The sequence below is a fragment of the Centroberyx affinis genome, unplaced genomic scaffold (genome assembly GCF_046629955.1).
Source record: "Centroberyx affinis isolate AG114_WGS23_722 - 3 ecotype Tasmania unplaced genomic scaffold, CSIRO-AGI_Caff_v1 ptg002684l_1, whole genome shotgun sequence".
Classification (NCBI taxonomy): domain Eukaryota; kingdom Metazoa; phylum Chordata; class Actinopteri; order Beryciformes; family Berycidae; genus Centroberyx; species Centroberyx affinis.
In genome coordinates, this window is record NW_027280866.1 from 102396 (window position 1) to 129354 (window position 26959).

At 42.5% G+C, this 26959-nt stretch overlaps 1 protein-coding gene across 1 annotated transcript; it reads right to left on the reverse strand.

The window, feature by feature from the left end:
• Nucleotides 1–1834: 1834 nt before the first annotated feature.
• Nucleotides 1835–26859, reverse strand: far1 (fatty acyl CoA reductase 1). The gene is made up of 13 exons (XM_071535253.1): nucleotides 26772–26859; nucleotides 20280–20404; nucleotides 19207–19323; nucleotides 18514–18689; nucleotides 17467–17646; nucleotides 16020–16197; nucleotides 15787–15831; nucleotides 15314–15441; nucleotides 15077–15144; nucleotides 12460–12631; nucleotides 9090–9219; nucleotides 6722–6849; nucleotides 1835–6149 (listed from the first exon to the last, which is right to left on the reverse strand). The coding sequence occupies exons 2-13, from the start codon at nucleotides 20349–20351 to the stop codon at nucleotides 5987–5989; spliced, it is 1557 nt and encodes a 518-aa protein (XP_071391354.1). The 5' UTR covers nucleotides 20352–20404; nucleotides 26772–26859; the 3' UTR covers nucleotides 1835–5986.
• Nucleotides 26860–26959: the final 100 nt, after the last annotated feature.

Here is a 26959-nt window from a genome sequence, read left to right on the forward strand (position 1 = left end):
TTATGTAAAGCTGGCAGCAATAGATGCACTTTATCACTGTGTGTCATTGGTTAAAAGGCAGTTTATGTGAAGCTGGGAGGATGCCGAAATGCAGTTCATTTCATAAAAAAAAGCCAAGAGGGGAATAAAAGTTACCACCCAGACAGGCATTCAAATGACATGGCTGCCCACGACAGAATCAGTCTAGTCTGAATTTGTTCTGTTTGTTTACATTCAAGGCTATGTGTAGGTAGACTGGAAGGGTTTTATTACCAAAAGAGTCTGTAGTCAGCTCTACCAATCAGAAATAAGGCTTTAACGCTTGGCAATCCCGAACCATGTCCACGATGATGGTTCCAAAAAACAGGGGATCATGGTGTACTGCCTGATTTGGAAACATTTGATTACTTGAGGCACTGAAATGCAAAACTTATAAATAAAATTGGTTCAAATTGTGTTCCAAGTTGGTTTTACTAGCATTGGATTGGCAATAGTGTGTGTTGCTTGTGGCCACTTCTGCAAGTATCCATTCCTTCCAAGTTCCATCCGAGCTCCGCCAGCAGATCCGCTACCGAGACCAATAAAAACAATCCTGTAGGGTTGGGTCACGCAAAGTCTGCACATCATGTAGATTTCTTGTAAATTTACTTTTCTCATATTCCCATTTCCTTTTCATTGTTATACATTGAATAAATATAATATTGATATATTTACACCACCTTCATAGTTCATATATATTATTTTTGGTGCATTTTCATATTGTACATATACAGCATTCATTCATCATTTGTCTGTCAGCTCTACTGCTGTTATTTTGAACACTAATAATGTTGTAATCCATAGTTTCCCCCATACGTTTCATTCATACATTCTAAACATGTTTTAGTGATGAAATTCCATGCCCAAGTTGCTATATTCCTGTTTATATTCTATTTTTCCTTTGCTGTATCATGTTACTATTTGGTGCTGCAACAACCCAACTTCCCCATGGGGATTTCAATTTCATCTCATCTCATTATATTCAGAAAATTCTGCATACACAATAGCCTACAAGTAGTTTTGGGTGATGACAAATTTCAAAAATTCAAGTTGATGACCATTGTCCTAGACTGCAGTGTGTAAAATAAAACCCCTCTAATGTGCAACAATACCCAGACAGGATCTCCAGGGTCAGGTTGCTCTGCAACAAGGGGCAACTGAGGGCAACAGATCAGAGAAAACAGTATTTACTGTATGTACTGGTAACAGTTGCGATGTTACCAGTATCCACATGTGGGTTTGCACAGTAACGGGTATTGACTAAAGCCACAATGACATCTTACCTGGGGGCTTTTATGCAATATCAACATACATTTTTATGCCGAAACCTCAATGCAAGCAGTCTATTAGACATTGCTCAGCTCCAAATGTGAAACGCCATAGATCCAAGTATGCAGGAGCTGACATCGCCCTCATGGCAGGACACTCATAATCCTCCAGGAGCGTTAATAGAAACGCTGCCCTTCCCAGTCTTTTCTAGAAAATGAAAATGGAGCCACACAAAAAGAGGGCAGCCCAATCCTTCCATTCACAGAGTGGGGCGTAATCCTGAATGGCAGCGTTAAATCTTAATGGAGCTGTTCAATAGCCTCCACTTTAATCTCGCTGCCTGACGCGGTGTGTAAAGTGGAGGGCGGATCTGTTATGCGCCACGGGAAACAGGTCAGCTGGATAGATAGACTAGCTAATGGTTCATTCGCTTGGCTGTCAATCACAAAGCCGGCTCCTGGTGTCCGTCGTCCCCGAGGTGGTAACGACCGTTCTGCTCTAACTACAGTATGAAGAGGAAGAGAAAACAAGCATCACCAAACAGAAAGAGGATTTAACATTGTTTATTCCTTCTTTTTGGTTTACAAACAAAAGGCACCCATTGATTTATTGTTTTGGAGTTATACATTGACAATGACTGTGGTGAGAACTCCTTTCCCTCCCTTTGGAAACTGAAGACAGACAGCGGCCTGGACTTCTCACGCTCCCCAGAGTAGGAGTGACGATAGAGAGTGACCGAGCGAGGGACCACAGGTACAAAACATCTAAACCAACACTACAGATATAGGAACATCGCACCCACGTAACCATTTCAACATCAAAACAACTTCAGAAGAGTCTAAAAATCAACCTGTTGGTCAGTGTTCCTTACGATCTGTGCAGTTTCCCCAGTCTTTGAGCCACGATACTTTTGGGAAACAAGAAGCCTAGAAAGGCAACGCTCAGATCAGCACTCCTACTCCGAGGCGGCCAGTGAGCGCACAGGCCGATCGAAACAGAAACACCCAGGAGGTCACGGTAGTAAACAGCAGATAGGTAACATGTCTACTTCATGGAAACAACAGTGCATAAACACAAGTAAAAAAAAAAAAAAAAATACATCATGTTTGAGCAGGCAAAACAGACAGTTAGAAGAAACTGTTAAATAACCGTAAGAACTGCGTATTAATCTCATTTAGGCCTATAAAAGCCTCGGGGAAGAGAAAGAAAAAAAAAACCCAAAACAGTTCAAGCGCCAAATCCAAATGAGAGTTCCATGAGCCATGACTTTTAAAACTGACACATTTTCCTGAATTAATTATTCAAATAATGGAACGTTGTGGCCTGCGGGGACTCAAATTAGGATTTGCTCTCAAAGTGGAGTTAATGCTGATGTTAATAGGTGTGCAATGCCCTGTTTGATTAGCAAACCATTGGTATGACCCAGCAGTCTGAATCCCTGACATCAAAACTGAGAGCGTCTCAGTCACTCCTCGGTCACAAAGGCAAGCTTCAAGAAAACCCTGAATTTGCCGCTCCATTGTTTGTCTTCCACCACACTATACAAGAGGATGTAGATATTCTCCACGACCACAGTCATACACTGTGACCGCGGAAACTGACCAGGTGCTACTCCCTCGAACCGTCACATGGAAAATGGAGTTAAAACAGTGAGAAGTTAAAGCAAGGGTCCCTCTTGACACACGGTTCTCCGAACGAAACTTGCTGATCGATATTGAAAATACGGGCGACTGCGGTATTCTCTTGATTCGGGAACCGGAGGAAGCTTTCGGCTGTGCAAAGAAGTCAGGCTGTGTTGTTCTATTACATTCAGAGAGGAAAAAAAAAAAAAAAAGGTTCATGTACATATACAGTCGACTGACGAGCGACTTGACAGTTAAATTCAGTTTTGAATATATTGCAGTTAACGTTAACATCCTTTTTTGTTAATTATTTACAGCAGCTGAAGTTGGTTCAGTAATATCTGTGTCCTCAAGCTTTTCTTCAGTAAATAAACAGCCACGCAATATCATTAGCATAAAAATACATTTTTCTGTTTTGTTATCGCAATATCATGAAGTCTACCTAAATAGAGTTGTACACAAAATGATTAGAAAACATAGATCTGATTGCTCTCTTTTCACATTGTTATAATATTGACAAAGTTCAGGCACAATTCACACTTGCACACGTCTTTTCCAAAAGGGTGTTTTCTTTTTCCTAACGACACGATCCTATTCAACATGGCTCATGCCGTCAGAGCGCCGAGGCCAAAACACAGTTCCTTAATCACTCTGAGACATCCACAGAACATCATGTAGGTGTTTAAGCTGCTATGGCCTAATTCACTCCAAATGCAAGTACAACCAAGAGATAAGCAACGCGGTCACACCCGACTTCTTCAGACGTTATGTACAACACTAGAGAAATGGGGGGGGGGGAGGTAAGAAACGGAAAAGACGAATGTGACAAAGTGCACACGACTACCCAGGTAAACCTTGGGTATGTAAGACCACCTTGGAGTTAAATTGAAGACAGAATCCGTAATATGGCGTCACTGGTCAACTCCTATGCAAGCCCAGAAAGAAGCATGATGCGAGAGAACGCACTTTCAGCTTATGTTGCCAGTTCAGTAATGAGCCTCAATTTCTTGTCTCAGCAGGCGATTATCCTACTTGTCGAGACAGGATGGTGAAGGCATCACAACGGTACAGGTAAGTAACTGCAGGTTTATAAAACAGCATGAACACAACACGACAACAGGAAAACCTGTGCACAGACCAACTAATAACATGATAGACCAACTAGCACAACCTGTATGAAACTTACTTTAACACACACGCAGATGACAACGACCACAATAAAGTAACAGACACCTTTCACGAAGATGGTGCGCTACGGTTGGAGCTACTTGCAAAGTAGTTCACTAAAAACAAAATCCACAATATGAAAGACAAAATCATCACCTACATTTTATATCCATTCTTAGGCATGACTCATTCAGGATATCGAGCAACACCGGGTGCGTTTAATTTAGCCTGTCATGCAGATTAGAGACAAAGGAGCCAAACTCGAAGCGCAAATTCTCCCTGCAACGTGAGCTAAATCAAGCACACCTTCTTCTACTTCAATCTAAATGTGCCTCTCGCAAGTCTGACAGTATTCCCCCTCTCATCTACACCTGTCTCATCCTGTTCTGAGCTACGAGTCGGTTAGCTAAGAGGTATTTTGGCAAAAATACTTTAAAGATGTCTGTCAGAAATGGCTTTCGTACAAGAGAAAGGAGGAAAATAAATCTGTAGAAGCTTAATTTGCAAGACTTGCTGATGCAAGAATAATTAGCTTTTTTTAGGCACTGGATAAAAAAAAAAAAAAAAAAAAGCCATCACATTACAATCTACCTTGTGCTTGGTCGTAATTAGGGAACCAGCCACCGCAGTCTGCTTCAAACGTACAGAATTGCATTGCCTGTTGGGCGTCTGTCTTTGCCCTGACTAAAGCAGGAAAAATGTAAACGATTCACCAAAGCCGGCAGATGGCCACCCTTGGCGAGGGCTGGGTCAGTCGAGCAGAGTGACGCTTCAGTAAGCTAGCCTCCAAACGCCTGCAATGTCAACTTTCTTTGCGGTTGTCTGCAACCAAGCTGTCAAGTGCAACTATAACAAATCTTGGTTGAAATGGCTTTGGTCTTGGGGATGGGTTGAAGGGGCAAGGTAGTGTTTAAACAATGTTCCTTAGGCCAGCCTGTCCCTGAACAAGCGTTTGATGAAGATGTTTTGAGTGAGAGTGCTTTAGAATCATCCTTCAGCTGCTTCCGACTATCTGTGCAAAACTGATTGCGTCACGCCCAAAAGAGCTGAATCTAATTGATGCTTTGCCTATCGAGACGCTGCTGCCAGATGAAGACCAGATGAAGAGATAAACAAAGAAAAACATCAAAAATTGGAGTTACAAAGTTTTCAGGTGAAAGCAGTGAAATGCAGCCTCTCGTTCTCTATGAAGAAAACTCACAGCGGTTAGAAGGGCCATACCACATGAAAATATTACATACAAGAAAAGACCTACAAGGACGGTTGTGTCGCAGAGCCTGGTCTGACTCCAAACCAGCTCAGGATTTTTGCAGCAGAGCATCGTCCAATGCATAGCTTCTTTTTGCAGGCAGGCAGGCAGCCAGGCAGGCAGGAAAGCAGACAGATGAGATGGAGCAGGGGCTAGGTGCTCTGGAGCTTAGGGGGGGGGGGGATATGCAGGAGTGAAGCTGGTAACAGATAGGGGTGTTTGGACTGGAGTGAGTGGGAAATGAAAGGAATGTGGGCATGGAGTACTAGCTGGGAGCCAACTAGTCCAAGTGCTGCTAGTCTGTGGTGTCGAGGCTGGGGCTTCAGGCCGAGGGGTGGTTAGATCCGATATAAGTCCATGTGCTATGGCAATTTAGGAAATTCTGGGGATCGGGTTAGCGAGATCCGAGATATGCAACAGTTCGGCCGCTGTGGACTTCAGGCTAGTCCGACAGTCCAAGTGCCAGTCTGTGTTCATGGTGAGTAGCCGGTTTTAATGTTTCCATTTAAGCCTCGAGAGTCGGGGTAAACGTGGGGCTAGAGATGGGTGGCAAGGTAGACCGTTATTAAGGGGCTGCTTGCTCAGGCACCTCGTCGTCCACAGCCTTAAGAGTCCTTTCATTTCTCCGTCCCTCCGCCTGGCCGCCCCTCGCGCCTCCGGCTCAGTATCGCATGGTGGAGGACGCTCTGAAGTAGGAGAGGAACTTGAAGCAGAGGTTGACCACAAAGTACCAGATGTTTCGGGCCATCTGGGAGCGGGCGATGAAGACGCGCCAGATGAGCACCACCAGGACGGTGTTGAAGGTGTAGCGGATGTTCCTCAGCCTGGAAAAAACAGACAGACGTGAGAAAAATGACGGACTTCAAAAGAATGACTCAAACCTTTAACTAGGTTTGCCAGGGTAAAGATGAAGAGTGGGAAGAAAACAAAAAGCTATCAGCCTATTCTGTATATATACACGCAAGTCACCATGTGCCAAGTCTAAATCTTTTTAATACTGATGTTGGATTTAATTCCTTGACAATCTGTGGCTGTGTAGTGCATATGTTCCTGTGTAGTGAGCATGTGCATGTGGATTACTGCTACTGTAACTGTACTATCCACTAGGAATGATAATCTGACAAGTACAGTTGGGCAGGAAAAAAAACATTTACACCAATATCCCGGAGGTCACACGCAAAACATATCAGTGGTTAATGGAAGGATTGACCTAGTACTTATGTATGGATCCAGAGGATATTTAAGTGCTAATCCAGAGATTTATCTAAAATAATCTACATTAAAACAAAAGCTGCCTGCTCTCGATACAGAATCCTTCTGTGAAAGCTCGTCGCCTGTCTACTGATGTGTTTTCATGCATTTGAAGTGAGGCTGTGTGGGTGGCAAAGCGTCTTACTTCTTGAGATGTTTGCGTGCAGCAGGCAGGCCTGAAAGCTCTTCATTGAGGACGTACTTTTTGGTGCCCATACAATAATTCTCCATGTACTCTGCCCAGTGCAGCTGACGCACATCGAAATTAAACACCTACAGAAACAAACACACCATAGCATATATTGTCAGTGTCTTACAGAAACCTTCAAAATGTCAACATTTAAGTGATTGTGGTCATTCATTTTTGACAGTGTCATGAAAAGTACATTAAAAAATATAGCCACAAGGGGCAATTGTAGGGGTCCAAGCACAATATGCCAACATGACTGAAGAAGAAGAAAACAAACACTTCTCATACTTAGCACTTATAAACTTGAATGAAGATTCTGCTGTAAACAATGCCTCAGTACAATGGAAATGGATACGGCTCATTGACATACATGTATTTTATAACTGATAAAGTGTAAAGGCTATCATTATGAGTGTGAACACAGTTGATAAACATGCCACACTGAGCATTTTAAAAGTGCAATGGAGATTATAAACACTGCTTGAGTTATAAATACAATGGAAGTGAATGAGGCACATTTACATCAATGCATTATATAACTCAACTATGAAAGCTTTCATTTTGAAATTTGTTGATCAGTGTGCCATAATAAGTATTTCCAAAGTTGAATGGTTTCTACTGTTTTCAGTGGCTGCGTTATAAATACAATAGAAGTTATGAGAGATTTGGTTATTGGTTGCCATTTGGCCTTACTTACACCAATTTGGATGAAACTTGGTAAGAATGTTCCAAATAGGATTGCTGAGGTGCTAAGTAAGTTTAGTAGCAGTTGTCCAATCACAAGCCAAGACATAAGCTAAAATGTCATAGGCCACACCCACCTGAAGTAATTTTAACCAAACTTTGGATTTTTATTATTACTTGGCCACTATTTTTATGCTTAGCCAAGTATTCTGCACTACGCTCTGAGCACTATGTGCTTGGAGCCCTAATAAGATTTTTTTAAATCTTTACAAATCGATAGTATATTTTTCATGAGTTTTTATTCTTGGACGTTGCTTGCTCACAATAAAAAAAGTTAAAATTCCAGTATTTGTAGTTTTGCTAAAGTTGTGAAAACTGGTTCCTCTGAAATTGGCCAATCACAACACGGTCATTTTCTGATGTAGAGAGCTGAACTGACTGGCGTCGACCAATCATCTTATGTTTGGGGCAAGGGGAGGGAACAGACTCTTTAGTACTGCCAGCCAATGACAGCAGTGTCACTTTCTGGGTGCCAGAAATGGGCATATGGGACTTTTGTTCCCCAAGTGCTGTCTGGAAGGCAGCTGCCTCCCCAAGGCTGCCAACAGTGGCCCCACCCCACTCTTCAATTAGCCAACCACAAGCCATGTGGTACTTTGCCTTGCTCATGTCCTCAGCCAATGATGAATTGTCATTCTCTATATAACTAGGCCAAATGTTCACATTTTATAGGCAGTCAATTTAGCTGTATCAGGTTAATATGATGTTTCCAACACAATTCATTTACTATGATAAAATGACAAGATTTGTAACTACCTGTCAAAAAAATAAATAAAATAAAAAATACGTAGCTACCATTCAGAAATGTAACTCTTTTCACCAAGCGTAAAGAATAAGACTTGATCATTGGTTGAGTTAATGAGCAAGGTGCAGTTCCACATGGCTTGAAGAGCAGGGCGGGCCACTGCTCGCAGCCATGGAGGCGGCTGCCTTCCAGCCTGCTCTCAGGGAATAAACGTCTCTTGTGCCCAAAACGGCCTGTAACTCTAAGTAGCAGAGAGGCACACGACAAATTACTTAAGATACTGCATTTATAAATTATGTTCACATGAAAAACTTTGTTCGTCTCAATCACATATACAAAAGTGTAGGAAACCAACACAAAGACACAGTTGCCAACATTGGATGAGATTGTAATTTTGGAGACATCAGGGAAACAATGGCAAAATATTAGTACGTCAATAGGCCTTCCAGAAATCTGGATTCCTCCACACACAAATATTATCCAGAACAATGTCCCCATTCATTACAAGCCAAGTCACCAATGAACGAATGAATCGCTCTACTGTACCCAGCCTACATTCGGACATACAGCATTAAGTCAGTGGTAAAACTGCATCTGCCATCTCAATAGTGTGTAAATGTCTGTTCCTCTCTTGCCCTTGTCCACCCCCCACCACAGAGTACGAGGACATGCACCAAGACAGAGGAAAAACAAAGGCAGAAAGGGAGTTAAGGGTTAGAAAACGTACTAACGACAAACAGTTGAGCTTATGACTGCCATCTTGGATGCGGCTCTTCTAATGAACTGAAACACATGAATGCTTCCCAGTTGTAGCAACAAGATTGACCTCCCTACCTTCTTGTCCTCTGGGCTCATCTGGGACATGAGCATGGTTATGGTGTCGGTGTTCCACACCCAGGAGTGACTGGTGAAATACTCCAGCACCATCACGGCTTTGTGGAGGCGAGTGATTGTCTTCATCATCCTGGGGTAGGCAAGGGGAGGAGGCGAGGAGGAGAGTGAGCGACGGTGAGAGAGGGGGACAAGAAAAGGAGAGAAGTGGAATGGAAAAAAGGAGAAGAGGTTATGTAAATGAGTATGGTGCGGTAGGCAAATGAGAAGGTGGTTGACAAGAGGAGACAGAGTGAGGCAGAAAGTGGAGGAGTGCGTATGGCAAGGTGCGTGAATTGAGAGGTGGGATGGAGAGAGGAGGAGAGGGTGTGGGTAGGGGAGGATAGGTGAGGAATGGAGAGTGTAAAGGGGGTGGTGGATGAAGAAGAGTAGAGAGGAGGAGCGATGGATGAGGAGCGGGACACAGTACCATAGAGAGTAGGGGCACAGGTTAGAAAATCAAGGAAATCCTCACAACAAAGAGGCAATGTAGAGACACTTTGTAGCAAGGGTTACCACTGATTTCTTATATAGTCTGATGGATTCTTTACAATCTCGTTTAGTTTCCCAATTTAGTATTTAGTATTTCCTCTTCACAAGGAATGTGCGTATACCTGTCATTGCTTCAAGAACATTCATAGTGCCTTGCAAGTTATATCCCATGAAATCCAATTCTCACACCTGCACAAGAAAACTTCTACAAAATTTGGCATGGCTTCAATTAATTACCCAATTTCCAACAGGATTCCTTGGTAGATTCCTTCAATAATGAATGTAATACAGTATGTGCAGATGGTAATTTGGGATTTGAGCCATAAATGGTCATTCCGCCCCTCTGGACAATGACAGATACGCATCAGCTGAGGGCTAACTGGATTTAATCTGTGTGCAGGCCAGGAGGACAGACAATGCACTGTCTAATGGATACGACCGGTGTGAAACCAGGAAACAAATTTAGGTCAACTTCATTCATTACATTAACCAAAATTCGGTTTAAGCTATTTTAATTAATATCCAACACAAAATGGATGACAGCTGCTTCACAGCCAAAGTAGTCCCAGGTATAGAAACATGAAAGATTTCCTGTGTTGATAAAGTTGTCCTCCTGTTACACAAGTGAATCCAGTTAATAAAAAACATGAATATACTTATGCAAAGACTTCTGTGTTACTTCAAATCTAGGCAATTATAATTTAATACCACTTAAGGTACAGTACTGATTACGTTTGGAGTTGATATTGATGTAAAAACACTAAAGACATGCTGTAATATAGTGAGGATTTTAAGAGGGTCTCTGAGCCTTGACATTGTGCAACTTTAACCAGTTTGAAATTATTAATTGAATCAGTCAAATAGTTGCCTCCACTTACTGAAAATGTAATTGCTAGAGAGCCTGGAGTACATGATTGCGACCATTTCAATTTGCAATTAATAAAATAGGCCAGAATCCAAAACAGGCCTACCATTATGATCTTTTGGATGAAATGTTGGCATTTCAACCATTGACACTACAAGAGGCAGATTGTGATGACTCAGATTCCCTCTGTGAAAGCCAGTGATTCAGAGGAGGTGATAAGCATGCATGGTTGATCAGCACATAGAGACAGAAATACTTGTTACTTACAGTAGGTGACAAACCCAATTAGGATCAAATCACACCTCTAAAATGTAAGAGTTGGCTACTAAGCCAAATTAATTTCAGACACCAAAATACTGTGTGAAATTTAGCCTGTGAAAATTTTGTATGGCGAAGCATTGCTTTGGATTACAGAACATTTATAGTGTCTGAAATACTTCTGGCTTGTAGTAACATTGTGCAGAAACAATTCAAAAACTGTTTTGACACTTTCCATGCAAATGGTTGTATTCAGTGGAACATAAAACTGAAATGATTTGGATCCAATTAAGAGGCATTTCTCAACAGCAACCAACTGTCTCCTACTGAACACAACTTTCTGAATTGGCCAAATACCATAAGTCCCATGGTGCCGTTGGATTTTCCATGATTGGTGTGAGGAGTGGAGGATGACAGTAATGGATGTCATGTTCACAGCATGGCTTATTTACAAAAAAAGGCAAGTGGAGCTGTCCTCTTGGAATAAAAAGTATTCCATCTTCTCAAATTCAAAATGGTTCAAAAAAAGGTCAATGCAGTACCACTTAAAAAAATGGATTGGGCGTTCCCCAAAAAAATGGAACAAAGCTCAAAACATGCTTTGACAGAAACCGACACTTGCTGTCATGACTCGTCTGTCTTTATTAACCAAGTCCAGCCGATGCCATGAAGTCAAGTAAAGACACTGCAAACTTCCCAGTCCCCACCATGACACACAACCAGTCATAAAAAAAAAAAAAAAATAACACCCCTTGAAGAGGACAGTAGGGTAAAATGGGTTTGCGGGAACATGTGGAAAAGGTTTGGGGCTGACTGGCAGGGAAGAGAGTGGGGGCAGTTGCAACCTTACCGGGGCTTGCGGCCCGTCAGCCTGAGATAGCCGTCATAGAGCAGGGCTAGCAGCGTGTGGCTGACAGTTGTCCAGTAGTGATTAGTAAAGGGGTTGGAGCACATTCTGAAATTGGGCCTTCTGAAGGCCTGGTCTAAGGGGTTGGTCTTGAAGGACATGTTTATATGGTGCTCTGTAGGAGAGAAATACAGATATCACAGGACAAGGAGGACACAGAAGAGAGGACGAGATGAAGAAGGAAGCACTTTTTCCTTCTTTTTAGTTAATAGGCAAGATGCAGGCCCAGTAACGACATGACTGCTGCTAGCCTGCCATTAGCACCAAATGTTTAAATTGCAGATCTTGAAATAATCTGGATGGTGTCTAAGCAAAAGGAAATGCTGCTTCCCATTGCCTTCTGACAGAGGAACAATAATGCTTAAATCCATCCTGTCCTCTCAACTCATTGTAGTGACAATTCAGGAGCTAGCAGAGATTTTTTTGCAGGGCTGACATCTGGGTTGGGTTCCCAAAAACATCTTAACACCATGTCCATCTATGTCCAATTGTCAACTGAACTGAGATGACCCTGGTGCTGACATTTTTGAAACCCAACCGTGAACACTGATATTGCAAGTAGCCAGGCTTGAGAGTGCAGAACCCATCCGTAATCTCCTGTATGTCCACAGGAACAGTTGGGTTATGCATCCTTAAACTCCCAAATCATCTGCACAGAAGCGTCATATTATGGCACATTAACATCACAGCTACGACGTTAGGCTACTACACGGAGAAGAAGTGACAGAAGTGAAGCAGCAGAGGAGTGTACGGGGCGTTTGGCGTTAAACAGAAGAGGTGCGGCGTGTCCGAGTCGGCGATGACGGTGTTACCTGGGCTCTCGTCCCATCAGCCTGAGGTACAGATCATAGAGGAAGGCCGGAGCTTTGTGGCTCACGGCGATCCAGTACTGATTGATTAGATGATTGGTTGTGAGATTTACATTGGGCCGGCGGAAGGCCTGCTCAAGGGGATTCCTCTTGAATGTGGATATTACATGGTACTCTAAGAAAAAAAGGTTGTTCAACAGTTCATCAATAAGCAGTTTAAGAGTTCAATTAGATTTTGAGCTGTTCTATCCCTGACTCAAAAGAAAGGATTTTACCCAGTTCATGGCAAAACACAAATATTCCATTCAGAAATATCTAAATTAACATTGCCTTACATTCTTTTGTTTTAATAAGCTGATGACCTTGATTTATTACACCAAAACCAAATACCAAAATTATACATCGTACAAAATCAAAAAAGCAGGACTCTACATGAACGATTAATTAACTGCTTCCCATTGCCTTCTCACAGAGGAACAATAATTTTTAAATCCATCCCCCACCCCCTCAAATTTGAAATTGGCTTTTCAATGATTTTCAGGACATTTTGGGGAGTAAACCATCTGCTGTGCCTGTGTCATATGGACGTGGCCAGCAGCTGGGTTATGGCCATCAAGGTGAGGCTAGCAGCCACAGAACAGGCAAGTCATAGCAACAACAACAATGGAGAAGAGCAGTAAGAGAATGTACAGTCAAGGAACATTGGTATTTTTATTGCTGATTGGCTGCGTCTGTGGTGGCTTTACAGGTGCCTCAGCCTCAGGCTAAATGCTGTTTCAAAGTAGACATCTCATCAGTATGAGTGACAAGTGTTGGGGCAGGAATTTGACCCACTCAACGTTGTTGTGGTTTCCTCACAGATTAGCAGTGGATTACGGCTGGCGAGCAACTAGCGACTTTTCAGGGCATTTATAAAACTCCCATAGAGTAAGCTGTGTCGAACAAAGTTGACTGAAGGAATGGTTGGTTACCTTGTAACCTTGGTTCTCTGAAAGAAACCGAGTGAGACACAACTCTGGAGGGCCCCTAAAAGCCGGCTCATCTTGAAGAGCTGCATCATTGTGAAGGAAAGGAGGTGAGCACAGGGTCTTTTATCCTTGGGGGAGGGGGGGCTCCACAGGTGCCGGCCAATCATTTCTGCCTAACAGGTGTGTATAAGGACTTCAAGCCAATTGCATCAGAGATGCTATTCCCATTAAGTGAGTTGGGTCACTCAGGTTCCTTCAGAGAACCAAGGTTACAAGGTAACCGGACGTTTTTCATTGCTGGCATTCTAGTCACACCAAAACAATTATTTGTGGCTGCTCCAGTGCTCCCAAATTTAATTTTCAGGTCATACAGTTCAAATTTAGGTTATGTTTGTGACCAAAATGATTGCGCTTTAGAGGGCTGTGGTTTACTCCATAATATAAACTTTGAAAAGAAAGCTAGTTATATCTTGGTCTCAGCAGTAACTGTAAAATAGTGTACATATACTATATTGAAACAATAATTTGACATTTACATGTCAAGTGTTCAGCTGAAATGAGTTCTATAATATTGCCTGTCACTATGGAAAGCAACAATCCATCTCTAGGCCACTAAGCAAACACAGTACTTTGATGTTTTCCAAGACATTCATGCATTCCAGCCCTGTTATAAAAGGCTCCTTTAAAGTCTGGTGCAACATTCACCTTTCCAAGACTCTTAGACACTTTTCCAGTATTATACATTACTTGTTTGTAAGTTTGAAAATGAACAACATTAAGTGATCATTTCAAATCGTAAATATAAATTTTTTTTAAATAATTGTAAATATTATAAATTGTAAATAATATTAAAAAGGACAAGAGATTTCCGGTAAGTGTATTTGTTGAATGTGTCAGAGCAGGGAGGGGCAATGTGCCACGGAAGGCTGAGAGTCTGCAGGTTTTCAATCCAACCAAACAGTACACCAGAAAATGTCACTGATTAGTTTCTCCTCTCTGACTGAAGGTGTGGAAACCTACAGGCTCTCTGCCCTCCATGGCACATGCTTGCCAATCCCCGTGTTAGAGGAAGACCTTTGGGGCTAGCGTTTTCTGAATGCACTGTAAAGAGGACAATCTGGCAGCGGCGACTGACACTGTGTGCAGCAGAACCAAATCCAGGACATGAAACCTCATACCCATGAATAACTCAGTTCTCCTTTCTGAAATTCTAAGTATTCTTTTTCTCTTATTTCTTTGTCCAGCAAGAACTGCAGAACTTTTCAAGGCAAAATGACATTTCAATCAATATTTGTTAACAAAGTGTTCCTAATGCTGATGTTGATCAACTCCAATACTTTTTTTTTTTTTACATCAGATTATAGCCTTGGCACTGGTACTTCTTGCTTTGGGAGTAAAAAAAGACTGTCTAAGACAAATGTGTGAATTCTGTTTTAGGGTGGGATTCCCAGTAATGAATAGCGACAAACCAGGATCTACAAGGGACAGGTGAACAAAAGCTCAGGCTTGGGTGTGGTAGGCCAAACCTGCCAACATCGGGCTCAGATGACAACCATGGTATGTCATTAGTTGCTATGTTTAAACATTTGAGCTTCCATTGTTATGGGCTTTTACAGAGGCTATGTTTAGGTAAGATAAAAAGCATATCATACCGACTTCACCCCAGTGAAACGGGTTGATTCCACCGGTCGTGCAGTTGTACACCAGGATGTTTTTAGGCCTGTTGAAAGAAGCAGTATTCCAGAGTAACTTCACTGAAATGTACTCAAAGTAAATCAACAATTCAATAGAATTTCAAATTAACTCTCATAAAAACAACCCTCTGATGGATGTTGACTATGATAACAATGTGAATCTGATAACACTAAAATGTTAGGTGCGTCTCCAACCTGTTGAGCCTCTGTGATCCAGAGTACCAAGCGGCTGCCAGTATGGTGTTGATGACCACGTCCACAGGCACCAGGTCGGCCACAGCGTTGTTGGATGCCCTCATCGTACGCAGGATCCCCTTACCGGCCTAGAGAGGGCAGAGGAACCACCATTCATTCATCATAAGATGACCAATATGTTTTCATTAGACTGGGTCCTAAGACCACACTTCCATTTCTCAACTTCAGGTACTGGGCCAAAAAAAAGCTGTAATAGGCAACTTTCCACTGGAGCCCCACTTTGCAATTGCAAAAGTTAGGTGCATTTTTACATAAAAATCTTGCCTAGTTCCATTTTAACAGAAGTGTTTTCATTTATTTAATTCAAACAAGGAGTCAGTCATCAGTTAAACTATATATAAAATATGACAACTAGTGATAACAGACAGCCTTTAATTACATAAATCAAAATGCTATTTTATCAGAATACTTACTGCAATGAATATTCCACTAGGTCCATTGAAGTTATCAATCCAGCCCTGAAGGAAGAGTCCGAGTAAAGCAGAGTCAGAGTAAAGTAAAGTAGCATGAGTTAAAACACCTTGAGGGGACATGGAACATTTTGTACCAAACAGATGTTGTCCTCTGGAACTGCTCCCTGCCCTTAAGGTGAAAAACAACAATACACAAACAAGCAAAATAACACTAAAGGCCATTAACCACTCACTGGGAAGGGCTCTTTCCAGCTGGCTCCGACTATGGATGGTCTGACAATGGCTACGTTGAGGTTTCCAGCCTCCTGCTGCACCAGATACTCGGCCAAGGCCTTGGTGTAGGTGTAGGTGTTTGGATGCTCCCCAATCAGCTTGGGAGTCAGCACAGACACCAGCTTGTCATCCATCCATCTGGGAAAACAAAGACGGGATTTATTTTATGTCACCAAACCACCTACAGCACTACTCAGGCACAGTGAAAAAAACAAAATGTGTCTTCAATTCAATGAAATAAATGAAACAAAGCCAGAAGTCAAAGTGGTGTCAGAAATAGAATGAAATAATCTTGTCCAAACATTACAACTTGTTTAACAGGACCTTAGTGTCAATACAATAAATGTTCATGCATGATGTATGTGTTATGTCTGTATATCAAAGTTTATATTGTGTTTATGTGTGCGATTTGTGTGCCACTTGACTTTATTTGGAAAGAATGTGAAATGGCACAGGCTTAAAAACCTAAATCCACTATCAGCTGTGGTTTATTTTGAAATATTAGGATTATGATTACACACAGCGTGGACCGCCCCAACAAAACAATAGAAGTTTGAGTTTGAATAGAACAACTAAGCCTTTTGCAAACATTAGGCACACTGCACCACACTTAAAATAAAATTTATGCTGTACAACTGAAGCAAGAGCAAGGCTTAATGCAAAGGCTAGCAATGCCAGCAATAGTCAGACAGGTTATACATTACCAGATGGAAACTTGTGCCTGGAGCTGTGACTCAGGAAACGAGACGTCATGTTTCAGTGCATTATGTACTAGTTCCATTTAATTTCCCTCACCTCCACTGAACACCTACACCCAACGACTCTGCATTCAACTAGGCCTGTATCTCTGCGCAAGGAAAATCTGTACACTATCCATCGTCAAACCCTGCATATTGCCCATCTGCACTGCACCATCATCCATCTTCCCTAAAAGGCTAGAATCTACTACACATAGAATCCCTCAGAATGAGCTCTACTAAGCTATATTCAATCCACAGGCTTCTAATGCTTTACTAATCTAGCTCAACAGCTGAGGCTGTCAGGCTCTCCAACATTACTGTCTGCTACTAAGCAGCCATTTACTGTGCTGCCATGGCTCAGCTGGCAGGCCTAGCGTATTACTGACATTCATCTCCGTAATCCCTAATGACTTCTTTTAGCGCACCTAGCAATCTGAAGGAATACAGAACCCTTTCAAAAACTGATTTTGTTCTATTTCCAGCCAGCAGAAGGGGCAATGATAACCCAACAGCTGATTGTGAGACATAAAAAAGAAAAAAACACACAGTCCAACCCCATTTACCTACGTACACAAAGCTGTCAAAGTCAACCTTAACCACAATTCATTGAGCTACGCCAACCACACTGCGCTCTACCCTGTGTTAGAAACACTACGGACCAACTTACTCTACGGTATCGATGAGTTTCCGGTAATCCACGGGGGGAGGGTAGACGACTTCCTCAATGAGCTCCCGGTCACAGTTGGCGTACGCTGTGGAGACGTGAATGTAGACCTCCAGGTGCTTGATCTTGTGGGCCAGAGCCACCATCTTCTGGGCGGCCAAGACATTCAGCTGCATTGCATCTCTGGAGGGGGAAGGAGGGATGGAAGGTGGCATTTGACATATATTCAGTGTACGAAATAAACAATTTACCTGCCAGTAATAACTTTAACCGGCCAAAATAATACATATTTTTCATACAAATGTCACCCTACTGGTTTTCAGTGCTACTTTGCGAACAAAATCAGGCACTGTGTCCAAATTTATAACTTGCTCACTCACTTAGATCAAGATTGTAATTCATCATAAATTGCAGCAAAATTCAATTCAATATAACAACGTACCCCTATAGTACATCAATACAGACTACAGCCTACAGGACTGTCTTTCAATATGGATTGACGTTCTGACTCCCAAACACCATCTAACATCTCTAGACATTGAAAAATATTTCTTTTGTAACTGGATTTACAAAAACAACCAGCAAGTAAGGAGTTGAATTACCACTACTTCCTCAAAGCAATGGTTTTAGTTAAGGAGAAAAAAAATATGTGTGCCCATTTTCTGCAGAGTAAGTGATTTGTTGAATGAGGCGCGTCAAGTATCTTTGTGTATTGCAAACAAACTTTGGTCACAATCTGTCAACGGCGTCATGCTATAAAATGTAAAGTCTAGCATACACCCGTGACAATAACTAAGATGCAATGTTCACCTCCAAGACTTTCATTTATTTAACTGAAATGCAGCAGCAAACTTAGTAAACTGGGAAAAGTGACATCAGGGGAAAAACTGAAAAAAAAAAAAAAAAAAAAAATCTTAATCAGCATTTATGAACTTGAAGAAGCGTTTCAGCGTGCATGCTCAGCACATCCAATTTATTTCCTGGCCTGGCTGCTATAATTAAATGCATACACAATGACAAGAAAATTGTCGACAGTGATGGACAACTTACTTGAGTGGTTCGTTAAAGCGGACGGTGGCGGCACAGTGGAAGACAATGTTGACGTGCTCGGCCAGAATGTTCTGGTCCTCTTTACTCAGACCCAGTTCTGGCTGTGTGAGGTCGCTGCTCACCGCAATGATCTTCTCTGCAAAGTCTGGCTGGTCGTCTTGCAATTTTTCAAATAACTGGCAAAAAAGAAAAAAGAAAAAAAGAAATTAAAGTCAGTTGAGTTAAATGGCACTGACAAAGACCCAATGAGGTCGAAACATTGTGAGAATTAATAAATAAACTCATTATTAGGGAGCATTATTCCAGTGTGAGGATTCATGTCTTTGGGTCAGGAAAGGGTTGAAGTACACTTTTTCCTAGTGTTGCTGGAATCCATTCCTTCTCTATTTTCTATGCTCGTTTATACTGCATTTTCTGTCCCCCTACTATCCATTCTTCCCCTCCTTCCATAGATCCTGCCTTGTCTTCCTGTAATTCACTCCCTTCTTACCCTCATCCTTTCCTCATCCACCTCTGTACCTCCTTCCTCCCCCTCAATCACTCCTCCTGACCCTCCCCTAGAATTCTATGATGCACACAGTGCCAACCAGCAGCCTGTTCACATCTGAGCGGCTACTCCTTTTCTTTCCCCCTCCCCACCTCTGCCTCTACCCCATCCCGAGCTCCCTCCACACCTCTCCTTCCGCTCCTCACCTTGCTGTTGATCATGTCAGCGACGCGAGCCTGGGGGCTGTGGCCGGCTTTCGGCCTGACCATCACGTAGACGGCTTTGACTCCTGGGCAGGACCTCAGCAGCTTCTCCATCAGCACCTGGGATACATGAGTGCAGATACTGATTTGGCTTGCAATGTCCCACACGTTCATCGAGAGTGCCAGAGGCTGAACGCTTTTGGATGATCAAAACTAAGGCAATGGGACTTAGCCTGTCCCGAACCAAAGAGCTTAACTTGGGGTCATTTGTAAAAAAAAAATGCCAAAGGGAACAATTTGACTTTGTACTTTTATTACAGCTGTTTTTTCAACTGACGCTAGGCTCGGCACATCACTTACGCCTGTAACCTCACTTTTATTTGTCCATGGGAGGAACTGGTGAGAAGTAAACCGGTTTGTTCGTGTGGCACAAGAGCAGAATGACTCTTCCTCCACAACATCTGAACAGACAGGCTCAAATGCACAGGACTCACATTTGTGCAGCAGCCAGTTACCAAACAATGGTTGCTGTGTTTGATGGAAAAAAAAAGGCTGTACAGTACAGCATGTAAAGCCTTCTCCCTCATTTATCAACTTTGCACACAAGGGGAAAATCTCATGTACCTGCTGTTAAACTGAGAAATCCCTCATGTTAATGTTAATGAACTTGATGCATAAGCAAGCACATCATTATATGCAAGTTCATTAACATGCCTCAACATAATACCCAGTTTAGCATATTGCAAATGCATGAAATTGCTGTGGTTGCTGGACAGCTCTGTGTTTGCAGAGGCTTCAGGCTAAACATTTTATGTGAATGCCATATTCTTCAATATGGCCACATTACAGTGATGCATTTAGGTCTAACAGTGCAAAAACATTGCACTCAGCAACTAAAACATCTATGCAAGTATGTGAAGCTTGAATAGGCTCTTACAATAGTCTGAATGAATTAAGAATTATTTGCCTCCTCCTATACAGAGCTGATGCTTATAAAAATCCTTATTTCCAAACAGGTTGTTGTTGGGATCAATTACATCCCATCGACTACGCGCATCTACCTACTACTACTGTACCTTGCCAATGAAGCCCGTGCCGCCCGTGATCAGCACATTCTTCCCCTCATAGTATTCTGGGATGTTCACCATGGCGGCAGCAGTCCTTATTTAATGGGCCCAAACCCTCCTCAACACCACTCAACCTGCGGAGACAAAAGACAGACAAGAGAGGGGATTAAAATTAACTGCATGTCTAGACTTGCTGCAGGCGGAGTTTCCCCATGTGGTAAAACTAAATTGAAATCGAAAGAAATTAAGATTCACTGTTAATGAAGTCGAGCTTGCAGTTTACAGGAGGTACAGTAAAGCCTTGTGCAGACTACAACATTTGAGGTATGTGAACAGGTTGTCAGTTAATTTTAGTCAATTATACTATGGCTTCAGAACACTTTGGATTATGCTACATGAGATGTTTTAATTTTACAATCATTTTTTGCTCTTTTTGGAAGTCTAAGAACCAGTTCCCGGCCACTTCAGTTGTTTTTGAGAAAGCTGACATGGAGCAGCGCCAGCTAACTAACTGTGCGTTATACTGACATACAAACTTCACCTGTGTTTCTACTGGCATGAGGGCAAGTAGATCATTTTCATTTTTTGGGTGAACTATTCCTTTAAATAGGCCGACACTATGCAGCTGATGGCAACAGGTGCTTCCACAAAGATAACCGCTCTAATCATTAACTGAGGTGACAGTCCTATCTCTGCTCTTGAAGAACTGATAGCTCCTATCACCACATTACAAAACTTATCCAAACAAGAAGCCCAAATCTGATGTCCAAAGTGATAAGTATTCAACCATAAAGATTGCACTGTACCTTGTAAACATTGTGCTATTCAAATAAAAGTATTACCTGCTGTAGACCTACAGGTCAGGGGTTTATCATTTTGACAGGTGAGCCAATGCTGAGATTGTAATATTGCTGGGACCCATGCATTTTTAAAAAGCAGAAAAACTTATGCTGACATACTGAACTTGAGGAACAACACCTCTCTGCGGCCACCCTCGCTTTAAACCCTCATTCTTATTCTGGCTACCGACTACACATTGAACTGAGCTGATAACACCCACCACAGCCTAGCAAGTTATTCAAGTTCCTATTCCTGGTTCTGATATCTGCAAAGATGCAAAACAATGTTTTTCGTAGGGTAGAAATAAAACATGAATATCCAACCTAGGTGAGCAGGTGCAGGACAGATAAAACGTCATGAATAAAAGCATTGTGTGTGTCTGTGCAATGCCGTTACGCTCTATGTAAGAAATGCGAGGATCACCACATTGACCGCCTGATGAAAACCCTGCAGGAGTGTAAAATTGATCACCGCGGTGATAAGATACGGTGTTGTGCACAAACAACTTCTGAACCATTCCTGTGCGTGCCAGGGAAGCTGTGAGCTAATTAATATCAACAGTTAATAGGCAAGTTGAAAGGCTTCCACAGAGCTTCTGTGCTGCGTCTTTACCAGTGTCACTCGAGAGTTACGGTAGAACCGGTTATTCAGCTTTGCATATAGTCAGACCAGGGTAAACCTAATGCACTACAGTGTTGACTCAAGTGTTTTCTATTCAAAGAATGGCCATGGATGAATTTGAGCCCTCGTTTTCACTACTTTGAGAACAACTGAATAGCCTGACTACTAGAAACAGAACAAAAATGAGGGGTCACAGCCTTCTCTCTGTTGTCTTCCATTTACTTCTCCAACCATTTGTTGTGCAGCTTCTTTGAAGAGCTCGGCCGACAGGATGTTGTGAAATGCGGGTCGCCCTCATTACCACTGTTACATCCTGTCAGCAAAGTCTGCCAATATGCAGCACACCACTTCACTTTTGTGCCTAGACATATATGAAGTGGACACCTCAAAGTGGACATTAATCTAACTTTTTTTCCTTCTAACTTTGAGTGCAGGCTCTCCAGCCCCTGTGGACTGGATAGAGGAACGACCCCTCACCCCTTCTACTGTACCCACGCTCCCTGGATGCCTGCTCAGTCTCTGGCCAATGCTGCAGATGTACTGTTTGCTGCATCACATCCTGTGCCAAGTTCCCAGCTCCAGCTGTAAGCCTGTCAGACCCAGGCTGTGACTACAGCCAAGCTGCACACTGGCAATCAGACAAGAAAAAAAAACAACAACCCACACACACAAAGAATAAGCAAGGCAGAAATCACTTATATTGCCAATATTCAAAAAGTGTCTAATGGGGACAATTTAACGACAAAACAAATATAGGCTAGTATGAGGCTTTATAGTAGATATAGTAATATCTTAGACAAGATGTAATTTGCCTAGCTTCCTAATCACTCAAGATTACAGAGGGTAATAAATGCTACACATAACCAGGCTCAGACCATGTGCAACACACACACACACACAATTCCTGGAGAGCAAGTTTGTTCTGTGTCGTCATTGTCATAAAAGCCGCTTCAGTTCATCATTGAGGCCAGATGTATGAATGATGCACATTAAGTGTGCACATGCCACTTTCCATGCAGACATTTGGATTTATGCAAAAAAAAAAAAAAAAAAGTTAAGAATGGGTGTGCCTAATGTGAACTTCACACCATATTCACACCACACAGGCTTTGAGAGTCAATTGGGTGTGTGATATGGCAAAAACTAATGACGAATGTTTAGAAAAAAAAAGTTGTTACTTTTTTTTCACTACACTGTGGTCTCATTTATTTTGTGGTTGTTCATGGTTTAACAAAGTTGCATGATAACATTTAAAGCTGTGTATGTACATGTTTAACATTCCCTCCTTTCCCTAGAGCAATAGAAAAGCTAAGCTTAACTGAACTATGTCCTAACATGAGCAAATGCCAATACAAATTTAGCCGCCCAAAGCATTAGAACAATGTGTAATAACAAGAAAACGCATAGATTGGATGAGGAGTTGGACCACGACATGTGCAACCACTCAGTCAATATTAGATGTCGGTCATTGTAAACATATGGGTGCACAGTGTCTATATGTAAAGACGTGCAATGGCTGCTTTGGCGCTGCTGGAGGACATTGCTACAGGAAGACTTCACGAGAGTTGATGAGAATGTGTCTTCAGAGATGGTGCAGATTTTCTGGCACATGGTGGTGTCTTGTTAATGAGCCATGTTCAATTATCAAGAGCTATTCTCTTGGTAATTTGTGTAAATTGTGTCCACTGTAGGAACGGCAGACTCAGGAACTATGCAGTCCCTGTCCATCTACAGGTTCTCACAAACATTTTCAAAAGCATTAATTTACGCACGTCGTTAACAGTGAACTTACCCCTTGGCTGCTAACCCCCTGTGCAAATCCCCAGAGACACAAAGCAGACACGCTATAATCTGGTTCACAGCCTCGCTCGCTCTGTGGTAGTGCAGCAGTGGTCTGCTTAAAGGGAGATGACTATGTATTGATGCTAGGTAGATAGCTATTGCTCATCAGGTGTGCTTCAATATCCATTTATGGCTAACAGTAGGAATGGCCATAAGGCTCCTTCACATGCAACTCATTTATAACAGGAGGAATAAGTACACACCATGCAAGTTTTTTTTTAAAGAATTCAAACCAAAATAATGCATATGCATTTTTTTCCACTTGTGGGCCTTAGGACTTTATTGAACCTGTGCAGCACTTTATATTTGAGGGACTTGGAGTTTAAAAAAAAGGTATGCACAACAGGTTGATCAGGCTGTACCAGGTCTATTACAGAGAATACAATTTTACGTATTTAGTGTCTATGTGTGAGGTACACTAAGAGCCCTGTAATAAAAACATTCCTCAAATGCCAGCAACTAATCAAGAAGGACAGCAAGGCTGCAGATTTGGACCCTGATAGAGTTAAGGGGGCTGCCAGACAGATTTTGTATCCATAAGGGACTGAGCCAACGTGTTCTCTATGGGTTTGATATGATGACGGATGACAGAGAGAATGGAGGGCTCTCTGTCTTTTCTACGCAGCGCTGTCCAGGTCAAAAGTTGAAACCATTTGTACTTTTTTCAGATCATGTATGTAATTATCCATTAACTGTTCTGCTGCCTTGTCATTCAAAATCTCAAAAATGATTATAAAGATTGCTGTGGAAAGGGTTTAACATGCATCATTCAGACAGCAGTTTCTGAACCTACTGATCAGAACTATGACTGAAGAACTAAGGCCAGAGGCAAAACTTCATACCTGGATCTTGTTCTGAAAAAGTAAAAAAAAAAACTTGTGACGTGTAGACCGATCCAGCGGCCTGTTTAAGTCAGTCCATTGTGTTCACTTCAGACAGAACAATGTGGAATTGGGACAGAGGTCAACAGGTAAAAGCAGTTCTCCCTTCTGCAGTTTTCCCTGAGGAGAGCACCTGGCATCCTCCCATTCGCTTGTCCTTGAAAGCTGATCACCAGCCAAGAATGAAAAAAAAAAAATCTTGTCTTGCATGCATGCTAACAAACCGAGGTTGACCGCAGATGGCACTGTAATCTATGCCTGAGCCCAAACAGGACCTGCTTCGGCCATTCAAATGTCAAATGTCTATGCGCAGGCTACTGTACTCTACAGTCAGACAGGCAGCAAGTTGATCCATGATGCCACATTAATTTGAATAATTGATCAACAGACACACCACACACATAATATTCCATGGATTGGGCACCTGTGCCTAAGGTAAAAAGATTTGGTTATAATGGTGGTTCAGGTGTTTTGAAGTTTGACACGAAAAAGCCTGAGAGGAGCAACTCACTGCCGAGTAAGAAGGAACATTTATCCTTTAATGCGTTTTAAAGCTGTCACCTTATACAGTACTGCAGTCTTTGTCACAAGAGAGATTCACTTAAGTGTCCAGCCCCCATGAATGGCAGTCTTTAGCACACTTTGAATTTGCATGGCGAATCGATTCATAAGGGATGAATGCATGAATGAATATGAATCGCCTTATGAATCCCCATGCAAATTCGAAGAGTGCTAAAGACTGCGATTCATAGGGGCTGGACACCAGGCTACCAGACCTATGCAAATATCCTACTCCTACTTAGGCTCTACTCTGTAAAGAGCCATTCTAACACCTACTGGAAAGAGCTTTGCCCAGCCTCATTTCTGCATGGCACATCTGTCCCAGACAACCTGCTCATCTGCTGCACACTGATTTTATTCCGGTTTGCAACGCCAATCCATGCGGAAGGAAACACTATCAAGGCTCACCAGCTTTAGACATGGCTTATACTAACTCGTTCTGCAGGTCAAATCACCCACATGAGTTAGGCAAGACATTTGAAATGTCATGACTGAAACCAGGCGGGAAGAGCAGGCTGTTGTGTCAAAGAGTAGGTTAACTGTCTGGCTGTAACTGGCCAGTCCTAATATCACACACAGTCATTTTTTTCACTCACAGTTTTGATGTACATTATTGTTCAGATACTACTGTCATTTGATTATACGGTCATTTGAAATTATGTGGCAAACTGGTCACAAGTCTATTCTAAGGTCATGATACACCAGAGACATTTTGTAGCAATGTAAGCAGCAATGATCACCAATCACACTTTTTTTTTTCCATAACACTTGTTGTTCCTTATAGCCTACCAAGTCTCTCATATTCATTTTATCCCATCTTCTGATTCTTGAGGGTACAATCTCCCCCATCGCAGTTACAGTAATAAGAGACATTAAGCATTTGAACTATGAAATCTTCTGTTTGGAGAGCATTTGAGCAAAGCAGATGTGTGTCAACTGAACGAGGAAAAGACACATCTGAACGGGCGACACAGACTGCAGCCAGACTCAAGTCCAACAGGCAAAGGGAAGGCAATGGATCCCGTGATTCTCATTACACACAGCTGCCTCGCATCTTTATCTCTCCCCACTGTCACAGTCACCACTCGCCATCCATTTGCACAGCATTTGGGGCTAAAACAAACATGCCCGCAAATGTTTGGCCTCAACAGGTTTAATAGGGTCGTGGTTAAGCTAGGAAACAAACATGAAGTATGAGGAAGCTCTGCCCCTCGTCTTGCAGTAAAAGTGGGTCCTAAGCTAGGCTTGCTAACAGGGGCAGGGAAGCAGCCAGAGCCTTTTGGAAAAGCGGAGAAGACCGCCAGTAACGATAAAGAGTGTTGTTTTGCATAGTTTAAGGCACAGCTGGCCGCGTTAGGCAAAATTAGTTGAAAATTCACGTTAGTTTGCCTACTGCGTCTGCTGCAAAGGGAGCTTCCCGGTACTGACGTTAACGGCAGCTGGAGGCGGGGGTAGCGGTGGGTTTACTGCCCAAGACATTTATATTTCAGCGGTAAAATAAGGCTGAAGGGTGAGTTTACTCTCAAAGCCCAGAAAAAGAGGAAGGTATACTCTCTATACCGGTGTACACCCTCGTCTAAAATTTCAGTACTGGTTAGCCACCCCTCCCTCCCTCCTGTCTTGGCGCATCTCTTCCTGCGTGCAGTCGCACGTTAAGCAGCCAGTCAAACTCCCGGTTATTTCTTTCAAAACACACACTTGGGGGATAAAACCCAATATCTACGACGCTTTAACGTAATTTGAACGGCATACGTACCGGATTTGTCAACGTAGAGGTGTTTCCCCGGCTCTTAAACTTGTGAGTCCCTGCGGTGTGGTGTGAGCAGCGTGCGTACCGCTGAGCGTCAGACTGGAGACTCAGCAGGAAGCTAGCAGGATGGGCGGATAAATCAACCGGCGTGACGTCACCAGGAGAGCGGGCGATGCGAGAGGTTTCACTCCTGC

Excerpts from the sequence above, each read along its gene's own strand:
- far1 (XM_071535253.1), bottom strand. The coding sequence starts at position 20,351 with ATGGTGAACATCCCAGAATACTATGAGGGGAAGAATGTGCTGATCACG. Across the intron at positions 18,690-19,206 it reads CTGACATGATCAACAGCAAG|TTATTTGAAAAATTGCAAGA; the intron begins GTGAGGAGCGGA and ends CTTTTTTGCCAG. Across the intron at positions 15,442-15,786 it reads CTAGTGGAATATTCATTGCA|GCCGGTAAGGGGATCCTGCG; the intron begins GTAAGTATTCTG and ends TGCCCTCTCTAG.